The sequence below is a fragment of the Dama dama genome, chromosome 4 (assembly GCF_033118175.1).
Source record: "Dama dama isolate Ldn47 chromosome 4, ASM3311817v1, whole genome shotgun sequence".
Classification (NCBI taxonomy): domain Eukaryota; kingdom Metazoa; phylum Chordata; class Mammalia; order Artiodactyla; family Cervidae; genus Dama; species Dama dama.
Window position 1 is genome coordinate 21808706 of NC_083684.1, and position 15235 is coordinate 21823940.

General features: G+C 37.6%; 1 protein-coding gene across 1 annotated transcript in view; it reads right to left on the reverse strand.

Moving 5' to 3' along the window:
• The window catches only part of ITFG1 (integrin alpha FG-GAP repeat containing 1), a 306823-nt gene that overhangs the window by 210079 nt on the left and 81509 nt on the right, over positions 1–15235 (reverse strand). Inside the window, exon 8 of the mRNA XM_061138443.1 lies at positions 8681–8762. Within this exon, the coding sequence (XP_060994426.1) occupies positions 8681–8762 (82 nt within the window). The remainder of the gene's footprint in view (positions 1–8680; positions 8763–15235) is intronic.

Below are 15235 nucleotides of genomic sequence, written 5' to 3' on the forward strand. Positions count from 1 at the left end.
CCCAGCAAACATTACACTCATTGGTGAAAAACAGAAAGTACTTCCTCTCAGACCAGAAACAAGGCAAGAATGTTCACTCTCATTACCATTATTCAACGTAGATTTGGAAGGCATGGCAAATCTATGGTCATCAGAGAAAGAAACTAAAGGATTCCAAACTGGAAAAGAAGTAAAACTGTCAGTATGCACATGACATGCTACCATACATAGAAAATCCTAAAAATCCTAAAGATACTACCAGAAAACTATTAGAGCTCATCAAAGAATTCGGTAAAGTTGCTGAACACAAAATTAACATATTGAAGTCTTTTGCATTTCTATACACTAACAACGAAAGACAGAGAAATTAAAGAAACAATCTCATTTACCATGACATCAAAAATAATAAAATACCTAGGCTTTCCTGGTGGCTCAGACCATACAGAATCTGCCCACAGTGTGGGAGAAGTAGGTTCAATCCCTAGGTTGGAAAGACCCCTTGGGGGTGGGAATGGCTACCCACTCCATATACTTGCCTGGAGAATTCCATGGACAGAGGAGCCTGGCGGGCCACAGCCCAGGGTTCAGAGTCGGACACGAATAAGCAACTAACACTTTATGGTTAATTAGGAATTAAACTCTGAATTTTTATAAGCAGCATAAAAACTTCATAAAATAATCTGATTGTGGGGTTTTGCTCCCTTTCTACTTTAGTATATGTTGTTTATTATTTACTGTATGAGGCAACTGGGATACTCAACTGAATAAGATTTGGTTTCAATCATACATGACAAAATTTAAGGGGTTCAATACTTTCCAATATGTTAGTTACTTTCATAGATGACAAAGTTTTCTGTTTTCATTAACTTCTTTATTATTTTTAGGATTATTTAAGGCCCGATTGATAATTCCCAGGCTTTGTCAACATGCCAGTATTCTTCCCTCACTTGAAGAATAAAGTGTGATCCCTTTATGATAATCCGGTACACAAGAGTTAGATTTGGATATATAAATCCATGAATATTGTGAAATTTAAAATATGATTTAATCTATACGAAATTCTGACATTCTGTTAAAGTTTCTGTGCCCCCGTCAGTTTTATTAGCTTTTCATTGATTTCTATTACATTTGGCACTGCATACAAAATTAATGTTTTCTCTAAATCTGGTTGTACATAATTTTTTGATAGAAAAAAATAACTCTTACTTTTCTTGACTTTTTTGTCCTATGTAATTTAATAAAGAACTATTACCTCATCTGTTGAAATTCTAGACTTTGATATTCTGAGTGTACCTAGAAAAACATTTAACATACAGTTTAAAAGAGTGATATAATAGTTTGACACAAAACATGTTTTCATGATCGTGGCATCTCCCCTTCCAGGTAAGTATATAAAACATGTTTTCTAGAAGATGACTGATTAACTATTAGTAGAGGCATTTATGGACTGCAGGTATCCCAAGCGTGAGGCCAGGGCCCAGCTAGTAACCAGCAGCAGCAACTACTTATTGGCTGATTTTTATGACTCAAGAACTGCTGAAGAGCTCTATAAATGACACCTTTTGGGCATCACATTTTAAATACCATCAAAACTTTTTGACCACCTTTTAGTGATCCTTTTACTTCCTCCTTATTCTTGTCAAACTCTATTCATACGCTTTCTTGGAGGGCTCATTCAAGTCTTAGAGGATTTTCAAACTTACTTTGGTTTGGTTACTGAACTTATGTTTCATAAATGTTTCTTTCAGCTTTGCTGTCCTACTAGCATTATTAAAGCAATGACTTTAAAGTACCTTAATAGCTAGTTTACTCTCCTGTTTACCTGTCTCTGTGAAGAATAGTAGAGAATATAATGATTCTTTTAGACATTCAGATGCAACATTTTTCTTTTTAACTCCTTCTAGTGCCAAACCAATCTCTATATTTACCGACTCTTTCTTTGTAAAGTTTCTAACATCTGTCCCTCCAATCACTGATGCAGTTAGCTCATGCTTGTAACACCTCATCCCCAACCTGTGTCTTGACTGGTTTTCACCCCAAGAAAGTCCGGTATTTTAAAACTGTTTAAATCTACCCCCCTTTTTATATAATAATCTCAGGTGTCTCAGAGATCCTAATGAGCTTCCCCTGAATCCTATTCCATGTCCTAGAAGCATTTCCTTCTGTACATCTCATCGCAGCAGAAGATTTTAACTTTACTTTCTGAAGTTTACTGAAAAGGTACAGCTGGCTGTACAGATCCATGGGTTCTGCATCCATTCAACCAACTGCAGAAGCCACAGTAATGGAGGTCTGACTGTACTAAGTACGTAATTTTCTACAGTATAAGGGACTTGAATATCATTGGATTTAGGTATCTGGCAGTAGTTGTGGGGAACTAGTGGTGGTGGGATGGTCTCAGAATCAATTCCCCATAGATACTTAGCTGTAGGAGTTAAAGACTGCAAGAAAGTATACAACCTTCTCTGAAGGAGTTGTTCATGCAACTAAGAGGATAGAGTCAATTATATATGAAGTTAGAGGAAGTATGATAACAAAATCTAAACACTTTAAGTACATATCTTGGTTTCTTTCTTGGTATAGTTGACTAGTATCCTTCCGCAATTTACTTTCTCATTATTAAATTAATCGAACCACACAACAGAAAATTTGGAAAACAGGTAGATGACCTATTATCCTACTTTTAACACAACCATTATTATTATTTTGATATATTCCATACTATTCTGATTATTAAAAGAAAAAACTTATGATTTCTTTGGCTGCACAGGGTCTTAACTGCAGAATGCAGGATCTTTTAATTGTGGCATGTGGGATATAGTTCCCAAACCAGGGATTAAACCCAGGCCCCTTGCATTGGGAGCCCAGAGTCTTAGCCACTGGATCACCAGGGAAGTCCTTAGCTTGATTTTTTAAGATAATCATATAGCACAACATACTTTTCTGCTCTTCCCTCCTAAAAGAATTTGATAATTATTTTTATTGCCTGTGTAAAATTTCATAGCTTTTATTTAATTTTTGGGAAAGTATTTCTTGTCTTACAAAGGGAAAAGATAATGTTATCATAAGTATGAATAACTATTTCCTTGTTTTATCCGAAAAAATTCCTGATTTGTTTGATTTCAAATCACCCTCTCTCCCTCCCTCTTACTATACCAGCAAAGTCTAAATTTAGACTAGGTTTTCTGATATCTTTTAAAAAATATTTTATATTGGAAGATAAAAACTTCACCATAGGTTAAAAAAAATACCCAAAAAACTTCTATTCCTAGACAACTTAAGAGAGCTGGGAGCCATTTAAAAACTCCTTTCAGTATATGATTCTTCCTGTGAGCTATATCACTTATTTAAGCAGGTGCTTTCTTTTTTTTCCTATGAAATGGCAAATTTCTGATATCTTGCTGCCTTTCTGGCTGTCAGTCATTTTCCTTGCACCTTAGTTCAAACGGAGTGGGAGGGGTGGAGGATGGAGGGCAGGATGCAAATCACAGACATATTCAAATGTATAGGAAAGTGTCTATTTTTATATATTAATATTCATAACCTTATTCAATGCCATATGTTTGGAGTCATAAGTAGTCTTGTTTTTGATAATACCCAGCTAAAGATATTTCAAGTTTTAAAAAGACAGTGTGGGCTATTTATTTAAAATTTACTGATATATTTAAAAGTTTACTGATATACTACATAAAGTTATGAAAAACTTTATGGGAAAGGGGAGAAAGTTATATTTAGCTAACTATATCCTACATTCTGCACACTAAACACTACAAACAGGTAAATGTCTATGTTTATCATTAGTACAATTAAAAAAATCTTTAAAGTTACTTACAACTTTGTTATAGGCAAAGCACTGCATCATACAAAACATACAGTCAGAAAATAAATATCTGTGATTTGGAGGATCCTTCGAGAAGGAAATGGCAACCCACTCCAGTGTTCTTGCCTGGAGAATTCCAGGGATGGCGGAGCATGGTGGGCTGCTGTCTATGGGGTCGCAGAGTCGGACACGACTGAAGCGACTTAGCAGCAGCAGCAGCAGCAGTAGCAGCAACCACAGGTTCAGTTCAGTTCAGTTCAGTCGCTCCGTTGTGTCCAACTCTTTGCGACCCCATGAATCGCAGCACACCAGGCCTCCCTGTCCATCACCAACTCCCGGAGTTTACTCAAACTCATGCCCATCCAGTCGGTGATGCCATCCAGCCATCTCATCCTCTGTCGTCCCCTTCTCCTACTGCCCCCAATCCTTCCCAGCATCAGGGTCTTTTCCAATGAGTCAACTCTTCGCATGAGGTGGCCAAAGTATTGGAGTTTCAGCTTCAGCATCAGTCCTTCCAGTGAACACCCAGGACTGATCTCCTTCAGGATGGACTGGCTGGATGTACTTGCAGTCCAAGGGACTCGCAAGAGTCTTCTCCAACACGATAGTTCAAAAGCATCAATTTTTCAGTGCTTAGCTTTCCTTACAGTCCAACTCTCACATCCATACATGACCACTGGAAAAACCATAGCCTTGGCCAGACAGACCTTTGTTGGCAAAGTAATGTCTCTGTTTTTTAACATGCTATCTAGGTTGGTCATAACTTTCCTTCCAAGGAGTAAGTGTCTTTTAATTTCATGGCTGAAATCATCATCTGCAGTGATTTTGGAGCCCCCCAAAATAAAGTCTGACACTGTTTCCACTGTCTCCCCATCTATTTTCCATGAAGTGATGGGACCAGATGTCATGATCTTAGTTTTCTGAATGTTGAGCTTTAAGCCAACTTTTTCACTCTCCTCTTTCACTTTCATCAAGAGGCTTTTTATTTCCTCTTCATTTTCTGCCACAAGGGTGGTGTCATCTGCATATCTGAGGTTATTGATATTTCTCCCGGCAATCTTGATTCCAGCTTGTGCTTCTTCCAGCCCAGCGTTTCTCATGATGTACTCTGCATATAAGTTATATAAGCAGGGTGACAATATACAGCCTTGATGTACTCCTTTTCCTATTTGGAACCAGTCTGTTGTTTCATGTCCAGTTCTAACTGTTGCTTCCTGACCTGCATACAGGTTTCTCAAGAGGCAGGTCAGGTGGTCTGGTATTCCCATCTCTTTCAGAATTTTCCACAGTTTATTGTGATCCACAGTCGAAGGCTTTGGTGTAGTCAATAAAGCTACAGATATTTTTCTGGAACTCTCTTGCTTTTTTGATGATCCAGTGGATGTTGGCAATTTGATCTCTGCTTCCTCTGCCTTTTCTAAAACCAGCCAGAACATCTGGAAGTTCATGGTTCACATATTGCTGAAGCCTGACTCGGAGAATTTTGAGCATTACTTAACTAGCGTGTGAGATGAGTGCAATTGTGCGGTAGTTTGAGCATTCTCTGGGATTGCCTTTCTTACGGACTGGAATGAAAACTGACCTTTTCCAGTCCTGTGGCCACTGCTTAGTTTTCCAAATTGCTGGCATATTGAGTGCAGCACTTTCACAGCATAATCTTTCAGGATTTGAAAAAGCTCAACTGGAATTCTATCACATCCACTAGCTTTGTTGGTAGTGATGCTTCCTAAGGCCCACTTGACCTCACACTCCAGGATGTCTGGCTCTAAGTGAGTGATCACACCAGTGTGATTATCTGGGTCGTGAAGATCTTTGTTTGTACAGTTCTTCTGTGTATTCCTGCCACCTCTTAATATCTTCTGCTTCTGTTAGGTCCATACCACTTCTGTCCTTTGTTGAATCCATCTTTGCCTAAAATGTTCCCTTGGTATCTCTAATTTCTTGAAAAGAACTCTAGTCTTTCCCATTCTGTTGTTTTCCTCTATTTTTTTGCATTGATCGCTGAGGAAAGCTTTCTTATCTCTCCTGTCTATTCTTTGGAACTCTAAGGGAGATATTAGTCTTCTGAGAATTATATAATGCATATAAACTTTTTTCCCTAGAGAGACTTTCAGAGTTTTGTCATTAATCCAGCTAATCAAGTCCATCAGCAAATTAAAAGAAAAATGCATGTATCCTATCAGTTGACTATTTGCATTAAAGATAATAAATTAGGCCCCAGAAATCTGCTCAAAAGCAAAGTAATGTTCAATGTAATAAAAGTAAAATACGGTACAATAGAAAGATTCATGTTGAAAATTTCATCAAATAACTCTATCAAACCTCTTGCTTTAATTGCCATGGGACACATCTCTATGACACTAAACAATGAGCTGATTTAGTCAGCTGAGCAAAAAGCAGCAACAACAATAAGACCAAACATGTCCAATAAAAAGACTCAGATTATACAATAATTTTCTGTGTATTTACTATGGGCCTGACATGGTGCTTTACTCACATTATGTTATTCACAGTAGCCTCATGAGGTGGTTATAATCATTTTCATTTTGTAAATAAAGAAACTGAAGCCTTTCTAGGTAGGAAGGTGTCACTTGCATTTTGAGGAACAGGCTGAGGTGTTTGTAGAATGAAGGAAAAACAGGATGGGAGTGAGCTGTGGATTCTTAGCAGTGGCTATCTTAGACCATTTTTTCATCTAACAGTAAAATTCTTTTGATAATAACTCTGAAAAATTATGAAAGAGCCACATATGTTTTAGAAGTTCTAAACCTGATGTATTGTGTAGACTCTTATGGAATATAGAGATTTATAACAAATATTACTCCCTTTTGGAATTCAGATGTAAATCACAAATGTTTTTTAATATTCAAGTAGTTTCAAGAGGTCAGGTTAATTTTTTCAATTTTTTTTTCATTGTTTCGTAAGGTGAATGTACATAAAAATGTTATGATAAATTACTAGTTGATATTCTTTAGAGAACGTTCAGTAGATATTCCTGTTTTGCAGGTTACTCCTGCAAAAAGGAGTCCCTTAAATTCAAACTGTAATTTAAACACACATCATAAATTGTTCTTTATTGTATTGGGTTGGCCAAAATAGTCCTTCAGCTTTTTCCATAAGATGGGTCTAGTAGTGCTTAGTTATCATTAACATCATTTGAAACAATTTTGTTAGATTATATTGTGACAGTTGTCACATCAGTGTGCATTTTAAAAAACATCAGAATTGGTGAATTTTTGTGTAGCTACATTAATATTAAAGACGGAAGAAAACAAGCAACAGTTTTGGTATATCATGCTTTATTATTTCAAGAAAGGTAAAAACGAGCTGAAAAGCAAAAAAAAAAAAAATTGTGCAGTGTATCGCGGTGGTGTGACTGACTGAACATGTCAAAAGTGGTTTGCAAATTTCTTGCTGGAGATTTCTCATTGGACAATGAGCCATGGTCTGGTAAACCTGTTGACACTGACAGCAGTCAAACAGAGACATTAACTGAGAACAATCAATGTAATACCTCACGGGAGATAACTGACATACTCAAAATACCCCAATTAAGACTTCCCTGGAGGTCCAGTGTTAAGACTCCACACTTCAAAGCAGGGGGGCATGAGTTTGATCCCTGGTTGGGAAACCAGGATCCTGAATACTGCACAAGGTGGCCAAAAAAACAAAAAAAAAAACAAAAAAAACCCAATAATAATCCAAATGAAGCACTGGAAATCATTTGCACCAGCTTGGCTGTGGTTATTACTTTCATGTTTGAGTTCCATCTAAGTGGAAAAAAAAAAACACTGACCATATTTCTGCATGCAATTCTGTACTTAAATATAACAAAAACGTTTTGTTTTTAAAACAAACTCTTGATGGGCAATGAAAAGTGGATCATGTACAATAACAGGGAACAGAGTAGATCATGAGGCAAGTGAAAGGAAACACTACCAACCACACAAAAGGCTGGTCTTCATCCAAAGAAGGTGATGCTGTGTATGTGGTGGGATTAGAAGGGAGTCTTCTATTATGAGTTCCTTCTGGAAAACCAAACAATTAATCCAACAAGTACTGCTCCCCATGAGACTACCTGACAGCAGCACTTGAAGAAAAGCATCTGGATCAGTCAACAGAAAACACGGACTCCAGTAGGATAATGCACGATCGCATGTTTCTTTGAAGACCCAGCAAAACTGTTACAGCTTGGCTGGCAAGTTCTCATTCATCTGCTGTATTCACCAGATACTGTACCCTTGGATTTCCATTTATTTCAGTCTTTACAAAATTCTCTTAAAGGAAAACATTTCAATTCCCTGGAAGACGGTAAAAGGTACCTAGAAGAGTTCTTTGCTTAAAAAGAAAAAGTTTTGGGAAAGTGGAATTCCCTGAAAAGTGGCAGAAGGTAGTGGAACAAAAAGGTGAATATGCTGTTCAATAAGTTCTTGGGAAAAACAGAAATGTATTTTTACTTAAAAACTGAAGGAACTTGGCCAACCCAACAGGAAAGACCTGACAATATGTCACTTATAATACTATGATGCGTGTATGTGTGTGCTCAGTTGCTAAATTGTGTCCAACTCTGCTACCCCATGGATTGTAGCCTGCCAGGCTCCTTCGTCTAAGGGAGTTTCCAGGCAAGAATACTGGAGTGGGTTGCCACTTCCTACTACAGGAGATCTTCCCAACTCTGGCATTGAACCTGAGTCTCCTGTGTTTCCTGAGTTAGAAAGTAGACTCTTTATCACTGTGCCACCTGGGAAGCCCCAATCCTATGATAGGCATCTTTTATATCTGTAATTGATCTGAAGATATTAAAGTTATTTTCAGATATAAAGAATTAATATGACTAGGTCAGAGAGACAGGGAGACTTTCAAAGACAAAAACAATCTTACCAAAGTCGGCAAATGCTGACTGTCCCACCACCATCATATTTTGAGGTTTTTCAAGAACAGTACTGAGAGAGAAATTTCCATCCTGTTAGAGGCAGAAAGTTATGGATTAGATCATTTTTCAAGTGTGAAACAAAGCATTTTAAAATTTTACTATTGTATTTTACTATTATTTTTTAAACTTTTTATTTTGTATTGGAGTATAGCTGATTGACAATGTTGTGCTCGCCTCAGGTGGACAGCAAAGGGACGCTGCCATTCACATATGTCCATTCTCTCCCAAACTCCCCTCCCATCCAGGTTGCCATATAACATTGAGCAGACTTCCCTAAGCTATACAGTAGGTCCTCTGAAACAAAGTATTTTAATGAAAGCAGGGAAATAAACAACTTAAGACTTTTGTATTCCAAAGAATTATCCCACTTTTCTGTTCTGTTTTTATCATAAAATGAAAGAAACTGCTGTGAGCTGAAGATGCGCATCTGGAGATGTGCCTTGCATGCTGTCAGTTCAGGTATGATCTCTCTCTCTTTATTCTCTGTCACTAAGTTGGGTCTGACACTCTGCGACCTTGTGGACTGCAGCCCACCAGGCCCCTCTGTCCATGGGATTTCCTAGGCAAGCATACTGGAGTGGGTTGCCTTTTCATTCTCTGGGGGATATTCCTGACCCAGGGATTGAACCCACATCTCCTGTTTGGCATGTGAATTCTTTACCACTGAGCCTTCTGTGAAACCTTCAGGCAAGACGTGTGTGTGCTGTGTGTTAAGTCGCTTTAGTTGTGTCCGACTCTATAGCCCACTAAGCTCCTCTGTCCACAGGATTTTCCAGGCAAGGATACTGGAGTGGGTTGCCATTTCCTTCTCCAGGGGATATTCCTGACCCAGAGACTGAAAGGCATCTCTATGTTTCCTGAATTGGAAGGTAGGTTCTTTACCACTAGCGCCACTTGGGAAGCCCTCTTTCCTAAATCATCATAATTTCAGACCAGAATGAGTGTCTTCTATGTTCAAGTACCATGGAAGGTTTTGGGAATATAAGTGAAAGTCGTTCAGTTGTGTCCGACTCTTTGCAACCCCTCTTGAAATTCTCCAGGCCAGAGTACTGGAGTGGGTAGCCTTTCCCTTCTCCAGGGGATCTTCCTAACCCAGGGATTGAACCCTAGTCTCCCACATTACAGGTGGATCCTTTACCAGCTGAGCCACAAGGGAAGCCCAAAGAAGTATACAAAATAGTTCCTACCCGAAAGAGCTAACAGTCCAGTTGGAAGATAAAATATGTCAAGAAAAGAGACTTTTTGAAGGTAACATATAAGTGGTATGAGTAAGTAGGAAAGATACTATGTTTTACAGATTTCAAGAAAGAAGATTCTGTTGGGGGTTAATTAGGTAAAGAAATTCAAATGAGATGAGAATTACATTCATCTTTAATGGCTCATTCATTACCAACACTATTAGAAAGGCAGCAAAGGAGTACAACAGCTGACGTGTCCTAACCAGAGGTAGCTAAGCTAAACAAAAAAGGAGAACTCATCAGAGATCTTTTGCTTCAGTTACTCTTACCAAAACAGAATGAGGGGCTTACAAAAATAATATGCATTTCTTTAAATTATTGTCTTTCCTTTCTATAATTTTATATTAGAACATAAGAAAAATAAACCAAAACACTGTGTTTGGGTTTTGAGCTTAGTTTTAAAGCTCTTCTCTTATCACTGATTTCTCTTTTAACTCTTTGATGTGCTAACCCTGATTCTTACATGCTTCATACAGAAAACTATATATTTTAAAATATTTAAAAAATTTAAAATATTTTTCTCCTTTGTTCCTCTAAAGATACTGCAGATCTGTAAGTTATTTCTGAAGAAATCATCTCCAACATTTTCAGAGACAGGCAATGCTACCCAGAAAGCATTAAGACTAAATACCTGAGGAACATGAGTAAGTAACATTTGTCTTGTGACAGGCAGTTTTCCAGCCATTTTAACTCTCCATCATTCACATGCAGAAACATGTTTCTCCTACCATTATTAAAGTATCTGATACATTTTTGAAAGATTTTTCTATGGAAATCTTATTTATGTAAGTATCTTAAAACTTAGGATACCCCTCCAGTCTTGCTGAGTACCTGATGTTATACTAAAGATACATCAAAGTTGCCAAATTTGTGAATGAAGTGTCAAATGAATTTGCATTCTAGAAAGATTACAGCATCAGGTACAAGGAAGACACAATTATTCTCGAATGAATGGAAAAACCACTCTAAAAATACATCAGCCACATATAACATAAAGCTGAATATCAACCTATTCTACTAGCTCAAGTGAATAAATTACTCCTGTGAAGTTTTGTTAAACATAATAAAATGTATTTAGAAATGTTTCCAGGTTCAGGCATATTTTGGAAATACAGGCAAATTCTGGTTAAGATCACTGCAATAAACTAAGTATTGTAATAAACCAAGGCACAGGAATATTCTGGTTCCCAGTGGATGTAAAAGTTATACTACATTGTACTCTATTAAGTGTGCAACAGCATTATGCCTAAAAAAATGTACATACTTTGACTAAAAAATACTTTACTGTTAAAAAAAAATACCAACCATCATCCCAAGCCTTTAGCAAGTTGTAATCTTTTTGTAATAGCAACATCAAAGAACAATAATACAAATTAAATACAATGGGAAAAGTTTGAAATATTGTGAGAATCACCAAAATGTGTCATAGAAGACATGAAGTGACCAAATGCTACCATCAAAAACGGTGCTGATATACTTACTTGACACAGGGCTGCCAGATTTTCAATTTATGGAAAATAAAAAAACACAATAAAATAAGGCATGCATGCATGCATACATGGCAGATTTGGTGGACAGAGTGCCTGAAGAACTATGCACATGTTTATACAAACTCCTGTAAGTTTGTACAGGAGGCAGTGACTGAAACCATCCCCCACAAAAAGAAACGCAAGAAGCCAAAGTGGTTGCCTGATGAGGTTTTACAAATAGCTGAAGAAAGAAAAGAAGTGAAAGGCAAGAGAGAGAGAAAGATATACCCAACTGAATGCAGAAGTCCAGAGAATAACAAGGAGAGATAAGAAAACCTTCTTAAGTGAAAAATGCAAAGAAATAGAGGAAAATAACAGAATGGGAAAGACTAGCAATCTCTTTAAGAAAACTGGAAACATCAAGGGAACATTTCATGCAAGGATGGGCATGATAAAGGACTGAAATGGAAGGACCTAATGGAAGCAGAAGAGACTAATAAAAGGTGACAAGAATACACAGAAGAATAATATGAAACAGGTCTTAACGACCTGGATAACTACAGTGACGTTGTCATTCACCTAGAGCTGGATATTCTGGAGGGTGAAGTCAAGTGGGCCTTAGGAAGCATTACTATGAACAAAGCTAGTGGAGGTGATAGAATTTCAGCCATTTAAACCCTAACAGATGATGTTGTTAAAGTGCTGCACTCAACATGTCAGCAAACTTGGAAAACTCAGCAGAGGCCACAGGATTGGGAAAAGTCAATTTTCATTCCAATCCCAAAGAAGAGTAATGTAAAAGAATGCTCAAACGACCGTACAACTGCACCCATTTCATGTGCTAACAAAGTTATGCTCAAAATCTTTCAAGCTAAGCTTCAAGAGTATATGAACGGAGAGCTTCTAGATGTACAAGCTGGGTTTCAAAGAGGAAAGGAACCAGAGATCAAATTACCAACATTCCTTGAATCATGGAAAAAGCAAGGGGATTCCAGAAAACATCTATTTCTGCTTTATTGACCATATGAAACCTTTTACTGTGTGGATCACAACAAACTGTGGAAAATTCTTAAGACTGGAGTACCAAACCACCTTACCTGTCTCCTGAGAAACCTGTATGCAGGTCAAGAAGCAATAGTTAGAACCAGATATAGAACAATGGACTGGTTCAAAATTCAGAAAGGAGTAAGACAACGTTGTATATTGTCACCTTGTTTATTTAACTTCTATGCAGAGTACATCATGGGAAATGCCAGGGTGGATGAGTTACAATCTGGAATCAAGATTGCCAGGAGAAATATCAACAACTTCAGATATGCAGATGACACCACTCTAATGGCAGAAAGTGAAGAGATACTAAAGAGACTGTTGATGAGGGTGGAAGAAGAGAGGGAAGAAGTTGGCTTGAGGTGAGTTTTACTCAACATTTAAAAAACTAAGATCATGCCATACAGTTCCATCACTTTATGGCAAATAGAAGAGGAAAAAGTGGAAGCAGTGACAGATTTTATTTTCTGTGGTTCCAAAATCACTGTGGATGGTGATTACAACCATGAAATTAAAAGACGTTTGCTCCATGGAAGGAAAGCTATGACAAACCTAGACAGTATACTAAAAAGCAGAGACATCACTTTGTTGACAAAGGTCTGAATAGTCAAAGCTATGATTTATCCAGTAGTCATGTATGGATGTGACAGTTGGATCATAAAGAAGGCTGAGTGTTGAAGAATTCATGCTTTTGAATTGCTATGCTGGAGAAAGATTCTTGGGAGTCCTTCGGACTGCACAGATCAAACCAGTCACTCCTAAATGAAATTAACTCTGAATATTCACTTGAAGGGCTGATGCTGAAACTCCTGTACTCTGGCCACTTGACATGAACAACCAAGTCACTGGAAAAGACCCTCATGTTGGGAAAGACGGAAGGCCAAAGGAGAAGTGGGCAGCAGAGGATGAGATGGTTGGATGGCATCACTGAGTCAATGGACACGAATCTGAGCACATTCTGGCAGCTAGTGGAGGACAGAGGAGCCTGGTGTGCTACAGTCCATGGGGGCACAAAGAGTCAGACACAACTTAGTGACTGAGCAACAACAATAAACGCCTGTATAATCATGATGTATTTCCATCAAGAAAGACTGAGTACTACCCAGGTGACAGACTCCTGTGTCTAACATGCCACATTCACCATGAACCTCAGCATAAGAAGACAATTTACTTTTGCAATTGCTAGAAAAAGAGAATCATATATTCTTATTATAGTGAGAGCATGCAGAATATATTATCTATATGAATTAACTAGGGGTTGGGGATACTTGACTCAATTTACTTTTCCATCATTATCATTGCTTAGTCTTTATTCCATTTGGCAGTACAGATCTACAGAACTTAAATTACCTTTAGATCAGTGTCATGAACATATTTAGTATTTGATTAAAATGACTGAATAAACTTAATTACCACTACACTACTACTCTTTCGGATGGTATATTTTAAAGTGATGCATTGACTATACTTATTTTCAAAGATGAAGCCACGCTGTACCTGTATAATGTAGGAAAGACAAAAGTGACCAACAGTCTTTTAAAATGAGAGAGCAGAAAATCCAGTGGAAAGGATGCTGGACAAGCAGTTGGATGATATGGTTCTATTCCTGCTTTCACTAAGGTGTATCACTCTGGAACAGCCACTTACTACTCTGGGTCTTGGTTCTTCAACTGTCAGAAGGGGATAATGCACTGTGTACTTGCAGGGTTCTAGAGAGGATCAATGGAATGATTAGGAAGTGTTCTGCAAAATGTAAAGTTATCAGGGACATTTTTCAGGTATTTTTATAATGTCAGTCCTGTGCTTCTGAGCTGGAAATACTTTTTCAAGGGCTGCTATTTCAGACTCATCTACTACCCTGTGTCCTGTTCTGCACCATGCTGTTTTTACTGGCCTTCACTGTAGTCCTTCAGTCCAAAACTGGGCCAACTCACTGCCACAATTATGTCCTTTACCTCTTCTTTCACCTAATTGGTTTCTGGAATGTCTGTGCAATGATTTAAAGGCCCAAGTTTTAGAGACAGATTTCCTAGTTCAAATTCTAGCTCCACTGTTTCTAGTTTTGAGGTCTGAGCAAGTTAGTTCTAATGTATGCATCTGTTTACTCTTATCTAAAACGAACTTTTACAAAGTTTTTGTGAAAATTAGTAAAATAATGCATATAAAGTACTTACTAGTTCAGCATATGCACAAATATGTACTTAGTCAACATTAACAATTATTGACTAGGAATGCTAGTAGTAATACTATTATATCTGCTACCCATCACTGAAGCAGCTAAACACACTGCCATTGACAGGAGAGAAGACATTTTCTGCTCGATTTCCAATCACAGGTGCTATGTTGTAATAAGTATCCTTTCATGGATGACCACCTATGCTTTGGCCTGCAGGTTTTAATATTTAGTATTTAAACTGCCATATTCATAATGTTAAAAATGATCAGGAAGCAACATATGATGACTATCACTGTATCTACATCTTTATTCACATGAAGCAATGGTTCTTGACTTGCAGTGTATTTATTCTTCAGAGGACACTGGGCAATGTATGGAGATACTTTTGACTGTTTCAAGTTGGAGGTAGCTTCTAGAATCTAAGTGAACAGTGGCCAGGGATACTGCTAAACAAGTTAAAGGATAGATATCCACAGTAAAGAATCATCTGGCCTATGGCCAGTAGATGCTCAACATCATTAATTATTAGAGAAATACAAATCAAAACTATGATGAGGGACACCTCACACCAAT